Source organism: Zingiber officinale, chromosome 5B, assembly GCF_018446385.1.
Source record: "Zingiber officinale cultivar Zhangliang chromosome 5B, Zo_v1.1, whole genome shotgun sequence".
NCBI classification, from domain to species: Eukaryota; Viridiplantae; Streptophyta; class Magnoliopsida; order Zingiberales; family Zingiberaceae; genus Zingiber; species Zingiber officinale.
The window spans coordinates 110,801,836-110,817,633 of record NC_055995.1 but is presented as its reverse complement, the minus strand read 5'-3'; the positions used below and the strand labels follow the sequence as shown (position 1 = coordinate 110,817,633).

Genomic DNA, 15,798 nt, shown 5'->3' with positions numbered 1-15,798 from the left:
TTTAAAAAATTTTAAATATATTTTTTTATATTTTATTAGGATAATTTAATTAGGATTTGTGAAAGTCTCTTTAACATATCACAATTAAGTGGGAATGAGAATTGTTTTATTTATTTAAGTTGCAAAATTAAATTCTGCACAGTAACCCATGGCTTCGTCGAAGCCACGACTCACCCGCGACGCCGCGACCCATCTAACGCCCCGCGGAGGCCTCCGACGGCGCCGGAGGGGTCCGGCGACACCTCCGGCGGCACCGGAGGTGTCCAGCGATGCTTCCGGCGGCGTCGGAAGCGTCCCATGACACTTTCGACGCCGCCGACGCCTCCGTAGCCCCCGACCTTTTTGACGCCTCGCGACGCTTCCGGAGGCACGGGAAGATTCTGGCAACGCTGCCCATGCTGCCGCGCGACGCACGACGCCGACGAAATCTTCCCTAGGTTGGTGCCGGTTTCGGTGCCCGGGCGGAACGGTAAGTTTCGCCCATTCCGCCCGGCACAGAACGAAATTTTGAAGCTTGGCTAGAAGCATTAGTGGGTCATACCTCTTGTAGGCGAGTTGGATCTATTTTGGTTTAGTTATGAACCAAAATTGGTTTGATTTAGTAATGAAACAAAATTGGTTTGGTTTTAAACCAAACCTATTGCTGTTGGATAGGGATGACTTATTGAGTACGGGTTTGATCTTGCTTATGAAACTCAGATGGAAACGTATAAATACATCTTCACGGGAGAGGAGAATAATAATAAGAGATTTTGCTTTTAGTGAACCAACCCTAAACCAAGAAATAACATAAACTGAAAAGAAAAGGATACAACCGTCAAGTTTGTGCATTGCCGGGTACGAGCTAGCTCATCCATCAAGTCCCTTTGTTTTCTTGTTACCTGCACCACATGGATCTAGTGAGTCTAAAGACTCAGCAAGTTCTAACATTTTATAGTAAGAAATCAATATACACTCACAAGCTTATATATATATATATATATATATATATATATATATATATATATATATATATATAAGAAAATACTTTAAACATTTAAGATCTAAGCCTTGTTGACATAAAATATGATAACATCAAACATTATCTTTCATTGTCAAAAATAATTAAGTCAGTTCTTAGCATTGAATGTAGCTCCTTTTTCCTTGAGCTCTGTTCGTTTGGTCAAACTTTTATCCTAGTATTAGATTGGTAATGTTCACTGGACTCTTCTTAAGCCGGATTCTCATATCTTTTTTGTTTTGGTAAGGTTTATCGGACCCTTGTTTAGCTGGATTCCCAAACCTCTTTTGTTTTGATAAAATTCACCGGACCCTTCTTAAGTCGAATTTCTCTACCCGTCACATTTTTACAAAAACTCACACTATCCTTCATTCAATTGCATGGTATCATTAAAGAAACACATGACAGATTGAGAATCTTCTTAAATTAAGCATAGAAAATATTGAAGTACATGAATAATAATTTGAAAACAAACACTTAGCTAATTGTATCTTTGTATCAGAATAATCCTAATAATAACCCATTCTAACTAATAATTTTCTTCATTTCCTTAAATGAATTTGTAGTCATTTTCCTAACCCATTGATAACTATTTCTTTAGTCAATCAATTAAATTACTTAATCTACCTATCAATTAATTTCATCTACAAATTTAATTAATTTGTAATTAAATCAATCAAATCACCTAATAGCCTTATAATTAATCAATTAATTATTCAATTATCAATCCTATCACTTGGTTGATTAATTAGAAGGATTACCTCACCTGATCAATAATTTAGTTTTGTAAGAACATAATTAATTCTAAATTATTAATCAAAATAATTCCATGAGTTCATTAACTAAGCAATCAGAATTTAATTAACCAATTAATCCAATTTAACTAATCTGTAAATATGAATTCATAGGGGTGTAAATGAGCCAAGCTGCTCGTGAGCTATTCGAAGTTCGTTTCGATAAAAGCTCATTTGAGCTCGTTTAATGAGGCTCGTTAAGATAAACAAACCAAGCTCAAGCTTTACAATATTCGGCTCGTTAGCTCGTGAACATGTTCGTTAAGCTCATAAACCAACTTTTAAATAAAAAAATAATAGTTTTGATATTGAATTTATAGATTTTACACTCTACTTATGAAAAACATAGACAAATATATTAAATTTATTTATTAGAATAAAATTATAAATTTTAACAAGAATATTATAATTTTTAAAAAATATATAATTTAGTTTTTAATGAATATTTAAATTTATAATTTATATTTATTAAGCCCGTTTAGGTTTGATAAAAGCTCGAATAAGCTCGTGAGTCATAAATATATTCGTTAAATAAAGCTCGAGCTCGGCTCGATTATAAACGAGCCAAACTCAAACATCCAAAGTTCGGCTCGGCTCGGCTCGGCTCGGCTCGATTATACCCCTATGAATTCATCAATATTATTAATTAGCCAGTCAATTTAGCAATCGTCTAAATTCTTTTTAATGAGTTTGTAGCAACGATCTATCAATCACTTAATTGATCTATGATTTAAGTAATACTTATTAATTAATTCATATTCAACTTAATAATTTAATCACTTTGTAGTTGGATTAATTCATTAATTATTCATTCCATAAGATCATTAATTAACTAATTAATCAATCGGTTAAATGCTCCTGACTTGTTACTTATTCATTAGATAAGTAGATTACTAATATTTCTGTTTACTCATCCCATGAAAATTTTCATTTTAATTGATTCATCTATTAATTAATCACCTAACGAATCAATAAGTATCACACCATTAACTAATTAAGGTATTAACAATAACCCAAAACCTAATGTCCCCTTAATTTAATAATTAATTCCTTGCGATCAAAACGCTAATGACATACTCTTAATTAATTTAACAAATTAATTAATTAAATAAATCCAATTAACCATTAATTACTTACATGTCCTCTAATTGATTCTGCCATTAATAAATTAGATCATATCTTAATAATCAACAATAATTAATTAAGCTAGTTAATCTAGTTTTAATCCAATAGTTTAATCTATGTTACCCTTACCCAATGGAAAATAAAATCTTGTTGATATTAAACTTTACAATTCTTTCAAGAAAGAAATCTTACATGAAAAACACAAGCAACATGGTCTATATCAAAAAGTCACCTTCCTACGATTTAAAAACATTTTTAACATCGTAACCAACCTCAAAGCATTCATACTACGACCTATATAATGCAGACAACATGTTAGAAAAATTTGCCTTAGTATTTTGCGTGTGAAAAGATACTTAATGAGACGTAGGGGAACGACGTGAAGTAATCTGGCAACGTTTTTCCTCAATTTCATCAAGGGTTGCTAAGGGTTGGGGGGGAGAAAGGGCGGCAACCCAAATATGAGGGAAACCTAAAATTTTCTCTTAAAGGAATATATTTAAAAGGGTAGGGAAGATGAGTTTGCTAACAAATTGGCTCGGAGTCCGTTAATTTATTACTTAACATATTAATTATTCCGACCCTTTAGTATAAATATTTCTATGATACATTAAAAATGAACTAAATAACATAAAAACTCAGATTTATTTAATCATACTTACATTTTTTTTTGGCACTACATTTAGGTTTTTCTCTCTTCCTCTCCCTTTCTTGTGTCGTTGACCATCAAAAGGGGCTGCCCCATTTTGTGTTGCTGCCTCCAGCTAACCGCTGGCCACCCTAGCCGCTGGGCCTTTCAGCCAATCACCCTATTGTCGGCTCTAGCTGCTTGACAACCCCTTGCCGCCGGCCTCATAGAGCAGGACAATAACTCTTGCCGACGAACAACAACTTGAGTTGCTCTCCCAATTTATGCCGTCGGTTTCACTAGTCGTTGTGCACAAATCGGGCAGTGGGTTCTTCTCTCGTATTACATCGTCTCTTTCCTTCGGCTAGTATTGAAACGAAGATTTAACTTGTGGCTTTGCGAAGTTGTCTTAAATGATCTCGGCGTGGTTACTAATTGAGGCAAATCTCGTGAGGCAAATCCATTCGGATAGTCTTGGCGATAGCAGTTTATTACGATTATGAGATATGACAAATAGATGTGAAAACATCTTTCCTTAACGAAATTATATTCAAGAATGTATATATAATACAAAGGTTTCATGTCTGTTGACCATAACAAAATATGCAAGCTTCAGCGGTCCATTTATGGACTCAAGTAAGCATCTAGGAGTTGGAACGTCCGTTTTGATGAGGTAATCAAAGAGTTTGATTTCTCACAAAATCCAAATAAATCTTGCGTGTACATGAAGGTTAGTGGGAGAGTGGTTGTGTTCCTAGTGTTATATATTAATGACGTATTCTTCATAGGAAACGATGTGCTTACAGTCAATTAAAGTTTAGTTGTCAAAAATATTCTCCATGAAAGACATGGGAGAAACTGCCTATATCCTTAGGATTAAGTTCTATAGATATAGGTCAAAACAGTTGCTTAGTCTTTTATCATCTATATATATATAAAATTGCTAAAATGGTCTAGCATGGATAAATCCAAGAAAGGTTTTATTTCCATGAGGTATGATTCACCTTTCAAAATCTATGTGCCCGAGCACACAAGATGAGAAGATGCGCATGAGTCAAATCCCATATGCGTTAGTTATAGGATTTATCATGTGTGTTATATTATGTACTCCGTCCGATGAATTGTACGCTCTAAGTGTCATGAGCTGATATCAATCGGATATGGGAATGGATCATTGGATGGCGGTTAAGGCAATTCTTAAATACTTTAGAAGAACTAAGGATTTGTTCTTGGTATATAAAGATGGTGATATGGTCATATGCGGATACACTGATCCTAGCTTCCAGACAGACAAGAATAATTCTAAGTCTTAGTCTGGATACATATTCACTTTAAACGGAGGCACAATAAGTTGGAAAAGTTTCAAACAAGAAACCATTGCTGATTTTACCACTGAGATGGAATACATTATGGCTTTTGAATCAGCAAAGGAAGCGGTTTGGATCAAGAAGTTCATCACTGAACTTGGAGTGATTCCAAGTATTGTTGAAGTATTACCAGTTTACTACTATAGCAATGGGGACATTGCACAGCCAAGGAACCTAGATCTCATCAACGATTTAAACATGTGTTTCGTCGCTATCACTTGATCAAGGAGATCATAAGTAGGAAAAAATACAAATTGAGAAAATTCTCACCAAAAGGAACCTAGCAGATTCTCACAAAATCTCTCCCACAAAGTAAGCTTGAGAGGTATGTTAAGTCCTCTAGTATTAGATACTAAGACGATTGACATTAGACCAAGTGAGAGTATGTTATATTTGAGAGTGCCCTAAGACAATTGCGTTAGATGTTGTATTATTTATTTGATAAATAAAATTCACTATTTGAATGTACATTCTATATGTATGTGATTTGATCTTAAACTCAATTAATGAAGTTCACAATATAATGCACGACATGAGAGAAATTGTGATTTGATCATAATTAGTGGGTATCTCATCATGTGTAATTATGTACGTATTAAAATCTTCCTCAGTTGATTAATTGATGAGACTGAACATCGTTAATTCTGTGAGACTAGCACAAGTTATACTCCTTGGTTTAACCAACCAGCTGATTCTCGCTGGCTGGAAATATTGGGATGTTGAGAGTTAACATGTAGAGGCTAGTTAAGGGTAACTAGTTCATCTGATGTGACCTGTTATGAGATAATGAAAATCTCATTGCAGGTAAGTACAAGTTTCCTTAGATTTGAAGTATTCAAGTCATCTTGGTTATGAAGGTTTATACTTTGATATCTTATCAAAACATCTCTTAGGAGGTGTAGGTCTAAGATAATTGAGTATAAGTTAATATATCCGAAAATGTTTAAATAACACATAGAGAATTCACCACTCCTTTAATAATGGAGATGTATAGCCTACGGTCTTTTGTCAGGATTATTACTCGTAAATCTTTGACCAAAGCAGAATATGTCAAGAGAATGGTCTTCTTGGACACGTGTTTAAGTAATTTGAATCAATCGGACAAAGAACTATTATTTGGGCTAAGTGTGATGTAGTTAGCCTAGTGGAGATTGACACATAGACCATGTCCTAAACCAAGTGGATATAAGATGCGTAAAAGGAACTGACACTGATAACGGTAGCTGCTCAGAATTTGTTCTAGGATCAATTGTGATTTTTCGGTCAATTGAAAATCATGATGTACTACTAGGTGTCACTCATGATCGATTTATAATTAATGGTTAATTATGACCGACCAATATAACCAAGAATTTATTGAGTGACATGCACGACGAGAATATCTAAAAGACGTAAAATAAGTTTAAGAAAGAGAATTCTCAAATTGAGAGAGATTAAGTCGGCTAAAACCAGACAAAAGGTAAATATGGAAGATATTTGTTGGGCTAGAAGCATTAGAGGGCCACGCCTCTTGTAGGCAAGTTGGATCTATTTTGATTTAATTATAAATCAAAATTGATTTGGTTAGTAATGAACCAAAATTGATTTGGTTTTAAACCAAGTTGGTTTTGAACCAAACCTATTGCTAATGGATAGGGATGGTTTATTTGGTACGGGTTTGATCTTGTTTATCAAATTCGGATGAAGATGTATAAATACATCTTCATGGAGAAGAGAATAATAATAAGAGATTTGCCTTTTAGGTTTTTCTCTCTTCCTCCCTCTCCCTCTTTTGTGGGACCATCTAAAGGGGCTGCCCCCTTTTGTGCTGTCGCCTCTCACCCATCGCCGGCCACTTTAGTTGTTGAGCCTAGCCACCCTGCCGCCGAACCCAGTTGCTGGACAACCCCTTGCCATTGAACTCACAGCGCCAGACAACAACTCCACCCGCTCGACAACAACTTGAGTTGCTGTCCCAATTTGTGCTATTGGGTTGCACTAGCCGCTAGGCACAAATCGGGTGGGTCATGGGTTCTTCTCTCGTATCATGTCGTCTCCTTCCTTCGGCTAGTACCGAAACGACCCGGCTTGTGGCTTTGCGAAGTCGTCTTAAAGGTATCTCAGTGTGAATGTCGATAGAGGCAAATCTCGTGAGATTTGCTAGTTGATGCTGTTTCTGTTACACATTATCGGACAAGTCTAATTTCTAAACGAAATTTTATTCTACGATTATGTCTAATATGTATGTTCTTGTGAATGTGTGTGATGCATGTCCTAATAATTTAGGAAATTATTATACTTCCACTGTGTATTTATAAAAAACATACTTTTTTACGCGTATAGAAACATCAACACATCTACCATGTGTGTGCTTTACACTAATTGTAGCACAATCTTTCTACAAGAGACATTATACTAAAATAGACAATGCAACAACAAACTCTAAGAGCTTTTCATTTGCTAAAGTATTCTTTGCAATTATCATTTATAAATGTTAGATAATTGTTAAACTCTAATATTTAATACATGAATGTGGTTGGTCGTATCCGATGAAGCTACCCCCCGCACTCATTTTACGATTGAGCGGTGCACTACTATGTCCACCACATCATACTCATTATTATGACTAAAATATCTAGCAAAGTCATCATTCATTCATGGTGTAAGATAATGTATTGTGCCGATCGGCACTGGCGAAATTTTCCATTCCACTTGCGGACCAGCACCAACTCATTTGAGGTCACGGAGGAAGCGACAACCTTGTTGCATCCTTTGTTTATTTATTTATTTATTTAATTTTTTAAATTTTTCTAGGTAGTTAATTCAAATTCCTTTCATTTACCTGGGCCACTGGCCATTCGCTGGAAGTTTTGATTTTAATACCGATATTTTAGCAATAAATCTAATAAATCTAAGTGTTGTGCTTGGTCTATTGATTTATTTTGGAAAGGGAGTGTGTCTAAGTTGTTTATATGAGAAATAGGATGGATCCATTCATCTTCCCTTATGTTATTATGTATTAAAAATAGTATATGCAAGAACCATAACATTTCATGATTTACTAGTAAATCCACTTTGATTCTCTATTAACCAATAATGTCAGACCTTTAACATAGTTAAAGCTAATTTTGCTCCCATTTTTCAACCGTCCACAGGTATAAATTGAGAGGGAAAATCCTCTTTAATGGTAGTTAATTTTTTTTCCTACATCCCTCCACGAGATAAACAAAAAAAGTCTCTCTTAAAGGATGGTTAGACTTTAACTAACACTCAATTTATTTTAATTCAATGAACATCAAACATTTCATTAGATAATATCAAAACTTGAACTCAACATTCAACACCTCAAATATAACTCAATAATAAACATTTATAACAATCAAATATTAATAAAAATATTTTTTAATTAATATATTTATATTTTAAAAAAGTACCAAAATTGCATTGAGCTAGACAACTTTTAGCATGATATATATGACATGTATGTTACTATTGTATAGTTGCAAGATCATATGTCATAAGATTCTACATATATGTAAAACATTAAAAGTCAACAATGTAATGATCAAGGAAGACATAAGAATACAAAGGCAACAAATCAAGCCAAACAGAGAGAACAAGAAGGTAAAATGACACTATAAAGATCTGGTATTCAGACCAACTCCAAGCCAATATGGTTATACAACCATTCACATTTCCCTTCACTGTTAGCAGACAAGTATACCACCACAAACTAGCTCAATTCTTGATGTTATCATACCATCCATACTTATCAATGAAGACAATTTCCATCTCAATTTCCGATACAATTTCCTAGTTGAACACCTAATCTGACTATAATCTTAGATCTTATCAATGACCTCACAGTTTTACCTCATTATTTGTACAAAAGATCCAAACAACTATCTTGAGATCAACATCAACACTATTATGGTTCTATAATCTTTAGATAAGGGCCCACAGTCAACAATCTATATTAATCTGCTATACCATTGTGATGTTACCTCTAATGTCCACTACAATCTCAACCACTTATTTTAATGATATTGGTAAACTAATAGGATCCACAATATATCATCAACCTTAAATATGGGCATCAAAACTATGGACCAACAATTATGGAATTTATTACCATAATTATGCTATTAGTTGTGTATATATTATTACCTAAAATATATCATCTATAATTAGTATATTAATTGTATATATTTTCTTAATCAAAAAGTTTGTACAACAATTCTTATTTAATGGAAAGGATCCTCAAGAGGAAGGTATTTAGCCATTTACGCAAATCTATTATGATATCAGAGCCTACCTCTCAAATTCATAGCTGAATCTTTGGATTTCTATCAGTTTTTCTTCTGTCTTTCAAAGTTTTCTTGATTGTCTTGTTTTTTTTGTGTTGATTAATTTCTTATTAGCAACTTCCTCGTATGTTTGTGGTCAATCAACTTGTGATTGAGAGTATTGCATTGAGATATCTGGTTCAAATTTTTTTGGAAGAATACCTATAGAGAGATCTTTGCTATCAAATTTACAAGAAAGAATTATGGGAGAATTTCAGTTCAAAATATTTTTGAAATGGAAAAAACTTTGGAGTCACATTGATGGGTCTTCTATGGCTCCTGAAGATGCTAAGGAACTTAGCCAATGGGCAACAAAGGATGCTCAAATTATCTCTTGGCTTTTAAGATCTATTGAAGCCCATATAGTAAACAATTTATGCCCCTTTGGTATAGCTAAGGAGATGTGAGATTATCTGAAGCGAATATACCATCAAGATAACACTGCAAGATGATTTCAACTAAAGATTGAGATTAGTAACTTCAGTCAAAGTGATCTCTCTATTGAGCAATATTATTCTTGATTTCTTAATCTTTGGAGTGAATATTCTAGGATTATATATTCAAAGGTACCAAAAGAGTCCTTAGTAGGTATGATCAATTTTTGATGAAATTGAGACTAGATTTTGAAGTTGTTCGGGCTGGATTGCAGAATAGAAATTCGGTTCCTTCTTTGGATGTATGTCTTGGTGAATTGTTGTGTGACGAACATAGATGGGCTACACAAGTGCATTACAAGAGAAATCTATTGTTATCAATGTTGCTTATGTTGCTGAAGGGAGAATCGTGGAAATGGTCAAATGCAGTGCTATAGTTGTAAGGAGTTTGGGTGTATTGCTTGCAATTGTGATAAAAAATTCTGCAATTATTGTAAGCAACATGGACACATTACCAAGGAGTGCTCTACATGTCCAGAAAATCCGCGAGCCTAAGCTTTTCAAGTTATTGTTCCAGACCTTAATATTATTGGTCCTACATCCACAACCATTAGCATTAATCAATCTGTTCTACTTCTCCATGGTTTGTTGACTCTGGAGCATCTAATTATATGACTGGGTCACCCAATTTGTTGAATAATCTACGATAGTATACTCGTACACAAAATATTCAGATTGCTAATGGCAAGAATCTTCTAATTATAGCCATTGATGATATAAGATCTTCTTTTCGTTATGTATTTATCTCTCCTAGGTTGTCTACAAGTTTAATTTCTGTTGGTCAGATGGTGGATAACAACTGTGATGTACATTTCTCTCGTGGTGTTTGTATTATACAAGATCAGGTGTCGAGGAAGGTTATCGTGAGAGAGCCTAAAGTGGGTAGATTATTTCCGTTGCAATTTTCTATTTCTAGAAATTTATCCTTCTCTTCTACTGTTGCTGCAAATAAGACTGATGTTTGACATAAACGATTGGGCCATCCAAATAATGTGTTTTTGTCTAATTTAATGAAACATGGTTTCCTTAGTAACAATGATCAGTCTTCTAATCATCTATTGCCTCTTGCTTGCTTTGCTTGTAAATTGGGGAAAAGTAAAGTTTTACCTTTTCCTACATATGGTGGTCGTGCTAATACATGCTTTGAGATAATATATAGTGATGTTTGGGACATTACTCCTATCATTCCCCATGCACAATAGAAATATTATGTGGCGTTCATTGACCACTATAGTTGTTTTACATGGATATATTTTCTATGCAGTAAAGAGGAGGTGGTCATTGTTTTTCAAAATTTTCTGACTTATATTGAGATGCAATTCTCCACTTGTATTAAGTTTTTAGGTCTGATAATGGTGGTGTATATCTATCAAGTGACTTTCAAGCCCTTTTGCAATAGAAAGATATTATATGTCAACGATCATTGCCTTATACTCCCTAGCAAAATGAGATGGCTGAATTTAAACACCATCACTTGTTGGATATGGTTCGCAATTTTGGATGAAACCTTTGTCCACTGTTGTTTATTTGATTAATTATCTGCCTTTTCAACAATTGAATTATGATTCTCCTTACTATCGTCTTTTCGATATGCATCCTAATTATCACATGCTACACACATTTAGATGTGTTTACTTTGTTCACTTGCCTTCTTATGAGCATCACAAGCATGCAACTCATTCCATAAAGGGGTTTTTGTGTTATGATATTATTGCTAATTGTTTGCGTATTTCCATATCTGTGGTTTTCTTTTACCTTGAGTACTATTTTCGGCAACATTTTTCTCCTTCTGAAAATGTTCTTCTTCCTATCTTTGATGATATCTCTCCACCAATTGAGCAATGCAAATCTGGAATTGTCTATCAACAACGACAATCCCCCTCGTCACAAATCATTCCTGAACTTGATCACTCTGGTGGCTCTTCGGAAATCCTCTCGCATCCTTCATCTTCCTGATAGGTATGGTTTCTCTGCCACTTTAGGTAATACTACAACTCTTACCTCTTATTCTTAGGCAACTAAACATGCATGTTGGGTAAAAGCTATGTAAGAAAAACTTCAAGCTCTTCAGGAGAATCACACTTGGGATATTGTTCCTTGTCCTACTGATGTTAAGCCCATTGGTTGTAAATAGGTACATTCCATTAAACTGTGATCTGATGGCTCACTTGACAGATATAAAGGAAGGTTGGTGGTACTTGGAAATCGACAGGTGTATGGAGTAAATTATGAGGAAACATTTGCTCCTGTAGCCAAGATGACGATAGTGAGACTTGTTATAGCTATTGTTGTTGTTCAAAGTAAAACCCTAAATTCTCATGTATTGGAACCACGAGTTAGGCCTTTATATAGGAAAGAAGATATATACCAAAAGACAAAAATACCCCTATAATTATTCTAACACTCCCCCTCAAGCTTGAGAATATAGATCATATACACCAAGCTTGTTACATATGTAGTCAATTCGAGGACCTTTGAGTGACTTAGTGAATATATCTGCTAGCTGATCATTTGAGTTGACAAAATTAGTAGATATTTCTCCAGATATGACTTTCTCTCTGATAAAGTGACAGTCAACTTCAATATGCTTTGTCCTCTCATAGAAGACTGGATTTGAGGCAATATGCATAGCGGCCTGGTTGTCACATATGAGTGACATTTGTGTAACCTCTCCAAACCTTAGTTCCTGAAGTAACTATTTTAACCATATAAGTTCTTGACTAGCAATAGCCATAGCTCGATATTCTGCCTCTGTACTGGATCTTGCCACAACATTCTGTTTTTTGCTTTTCCAAGAAACAAGGTTACCTCCGACAAATATACAAAATCCAGAAGTGGATCTTCTATCAGAGGGAGATCCTGCCCAATTTGCATCAGAATACCCCACAACTTGAGTATGTCCTTTGTCTTCATATAGAAGACCCTTTCTTGGTGCACCCCTGATATATCGAATAATGCGAGTTACGGCATCCCAATGTTCTTTGCACGGAGAGCTAAGAAACTGACTTACTACACTTACTGCAAATGAGATATCCGGACGAGTGACAGTAAGGTAGCTTAGTTTCCCTACCAATCGCCTGTATCGTTCAGGATCTGAAAGAGGCTCCCCCTGATTTGGCAGGAGCTTGACATTAGGATCCATGGGATTGTCGACTGTCTTTGAGTTTAACATTCCTGTTTCTTCCAGAATATTCATTGCATACTTCCTTTGGGATATAATGATCCCATCTTTAGACTGTGTCACTTCTATCCCTAGGAAATATTTGAGTTTGCCGAGATCTTTTGTCTGGAAATGTTTGAAAAGATATTGTTTTACTTGTGAAATCCCAAGATGATCATTACCTGTGATGACAATATCATCAACATAAACCACTACATAGATGCAACTAGTAGATGAGTGGCGATAAAAGACAGAATGATCGGCTTCGCTTCAAGTCATGCCAAACTGTTGAATTACGGTACTAAATCTACTGAACCTACTCGGTGACTACTTGAGACCATATAAAGATTTTCCATGGTGAAAACAGACAGAAGACTCCTGAGCAACAAAACACGGAAGTTGCTCCATATAGACTTCCTCGAGCAGGTCACCATGTAAGAATGCATTTTTGATGTCCAATTGATGAAGGGGCCAATGGCAAATTGCAGCAATAGACAGGAAAAGACGCACAGAAGACATCTTGGCAACAGGAGAAAAGGTGTCTCCATAATCCAATCCAAATACCTGAGTATAGCCTTTAGCGACAAGACGAGCCTTAAGTCGATCAACCATGCTGTCTACACCAACTTTCACTGTAAACACCCATCGATAACTAACCACTAACTTCCCAGGAGGTAGAGGAACTAGGTCCCAAGTCCCACTGCTCTGTAAGGCACTCATTTCATCAAGCATAGTCTGTTTCCATCCTGGATGGGCAAAGGCATCACCTGCAGTCTTTGGAAGAGAAACAGACGACAAGGAAGACATACAATAATAATAGGATGGGAAAAGACGATGATAACTCAAAGAAACATAGTGAGGAGAAGGATTACGAGTGGAACGCATACCCTTTCAAAGTGCAATAGGAACATCAGAGGCAGAAGATGGGACTGGAGGAAACAACGAAGGACTTGGCTCCAAAGATGTGCCCACAGCAATGTCAGTGTTGGTCGGCGGCAAAGCAGAACGAGGACGACGCTAATAAACCTGCAAAGGAGGAGACGAGGCCGGAGATGATAGAGGCGCCTCCGGAGGACAAAAGATAGTTACTGGTGCAGGTGGAGAGGGAGAAACCTCGGCCTGTGAAGCGGAAGGACCAAAAAAAGAAACCGACTCAAAGAATATGACATTAGCAGAGATGAAGTACTGACGAAGAGTAGGGGAATAACACTTGTACTCTTTCTGAGACCGTGGGTACCCAAGGAAGACACACTTATGAGATCGGGGAGAAAGTTTGTCAATGCCGGGATCAAGAGCATGAGCAAAACATATAGAACCAAAGACCCGAGGTGGTAGAGGATGAAGAGGCTGATGCGGATAAAGTACCTGATGAGGTATTTTACCCTGGAGAGTGGATGAAGGCATGCGATTGATGAGATAACATGCAGTAAGTACGACATCACCCTAAAACTGATGAGGGACATTAGAATGGAGAAGAAGAGTCCGAGTGGTTTCAAGGAGATGACGATTCTTGCGTTCTGCAACCCCATTCTGTTGAGGGGTATGAGGGCAAGACGTGCGATGCAACACACCATAAGATGTCAAGAAGGTACGAAATTGAGTAGATAAATACTCGCGTGTATTATCAATTTGCAAAGTTCGAAGGGAAGTACCAAATTGAGTTTTTATTTCAAGAAAAAAGGAATAAAAAATAGAATACAATTCTGAACGATCCTTCATTAGATATAACCATGTACAACGGGAAAAATCGTCTATAAAAGTAACAAAATACCTTGACCCCATTATAGAAGAAACAAGACTCGGACCCCAAACATCAGAATGAACCAAAGCAAAAGGAGACATAGCCCGACTCTCAATACGAGAAGAAAAAGAACTACGAACATGCTTACCTAATTGACACGACTCACAAGATAAAGACTCTAAGTGAGAAAGACTAGGATGTAACTGTTTTAACTTATTAAGACCTGGATGGCCCAACTGAGCATGAATAAGTAGTGGAGATGCCGCCGCGGAACCAACAAAAGAGGGTTGTTGAAGTCGATATAGGCCATGAGATTTACATCCGATGCCAATCATCCTCCCCGTACTCCGGTCCTGTAAAGATACAGATGTATTAGTAAAAGAAATGATACAATCAAGAGATCGAGTAAGTTGACTTATCGATAATAAATTAAAGGGAGCGCCGAGAACATAAAGAACATTATGAATGGACAGAGATGAAGAAGGATGAACAATGTCAATACCCTGGGATTGGGTTTGGGAACCATTGGCCATGGTGACCATTGGCAAATTACCAGAAGTACTGAGGGAGGAAAATAGGGATTTATTACCAATGATATGATCGGTGGCCCTAATCAAGAACCCAAGGACCCGAAGAACGAGATATGCCAGAAAGGAAGTACCAGCGTGTGCAATGGTAGCGGTGGAACCGAAGCCCGACGATCCTCAAACCATTTCAGAAAGTCGGTATAGGAAGGTGTTGGAGTTGAATCCGGTGTCAACTGTGAAGTGGAAGCTGAAGAGTTCACGACCTGGGCAGCACGAGGAGGACGACCATGTAGACTCCAGCATTTATCAATCGTGTGTCCCAGTCAGTGGCAGTGATCACACCAAGGGCGGCCTTTGCCACCCTTGCGAGGTGGAGGTCCTTTGTGTCGAGAGACCAAAGCTGACGAGTCGACAGGAACAGAAGAAGGCAACGTCAAGACTTTGGCCGGGACACGGAGAAGAGTCGCCTAGGTATTCTCCATAGTAGCTTCTGTGGGGCTACCCAGGATTTGGTCACGGACATGAGAATAATCTGTGGGCAGACCATATAAAGCCAGAGACATAAAAAATTTCTTCCGATTTTCAAGTTCTTCAACAGGATCGACCGCAGGTGGGAGCAGTTCATTGAAGTCACAAAGAAGGCTAGAGACTGAACCCTGAACGGCCCCTTTGAACCAAATGCCTGGCACCGGGGGCT

The 15,798-nt window shown here is 36.6% G+C and overlaps 1 protein-coding gene across 10 annotated transcripts in view; it reads left to right on the top strand.

The window, feature by feature from the left end:
- The window catches only part of LOC121985349 (6-phosphofructo-2-kinase/fructose-2,6-bisphosphatase-like), a 73,613-nt gene that overhangs the window by 39,839 nt on the left and 17,976 nt on the right, over positions 1-15,798 (top strand). For 7 of the 10 annotated variants that reach the window (XR_006113128.1, XM_042538748.1, XM_042538744.1 and 4 more), the window contains one exon: positions 11,513-11,632. The exons of the other annotated variants lie outside the window; for them this stretch is intronic. Coding sequence is in view for 6 of the 7 variants with exons in the window: in XM_042538748.1 (XP_042394682.1) it covers positions 11,513-11,632 (120 nt within the window). In the remaining variant the exon portion in view is untranslated. The remainder of the gene's footprint in view (positions 1-11,512; positions 11,633-15,798) is intronic. 10 annotated transcript variants of the gene reach the window in all.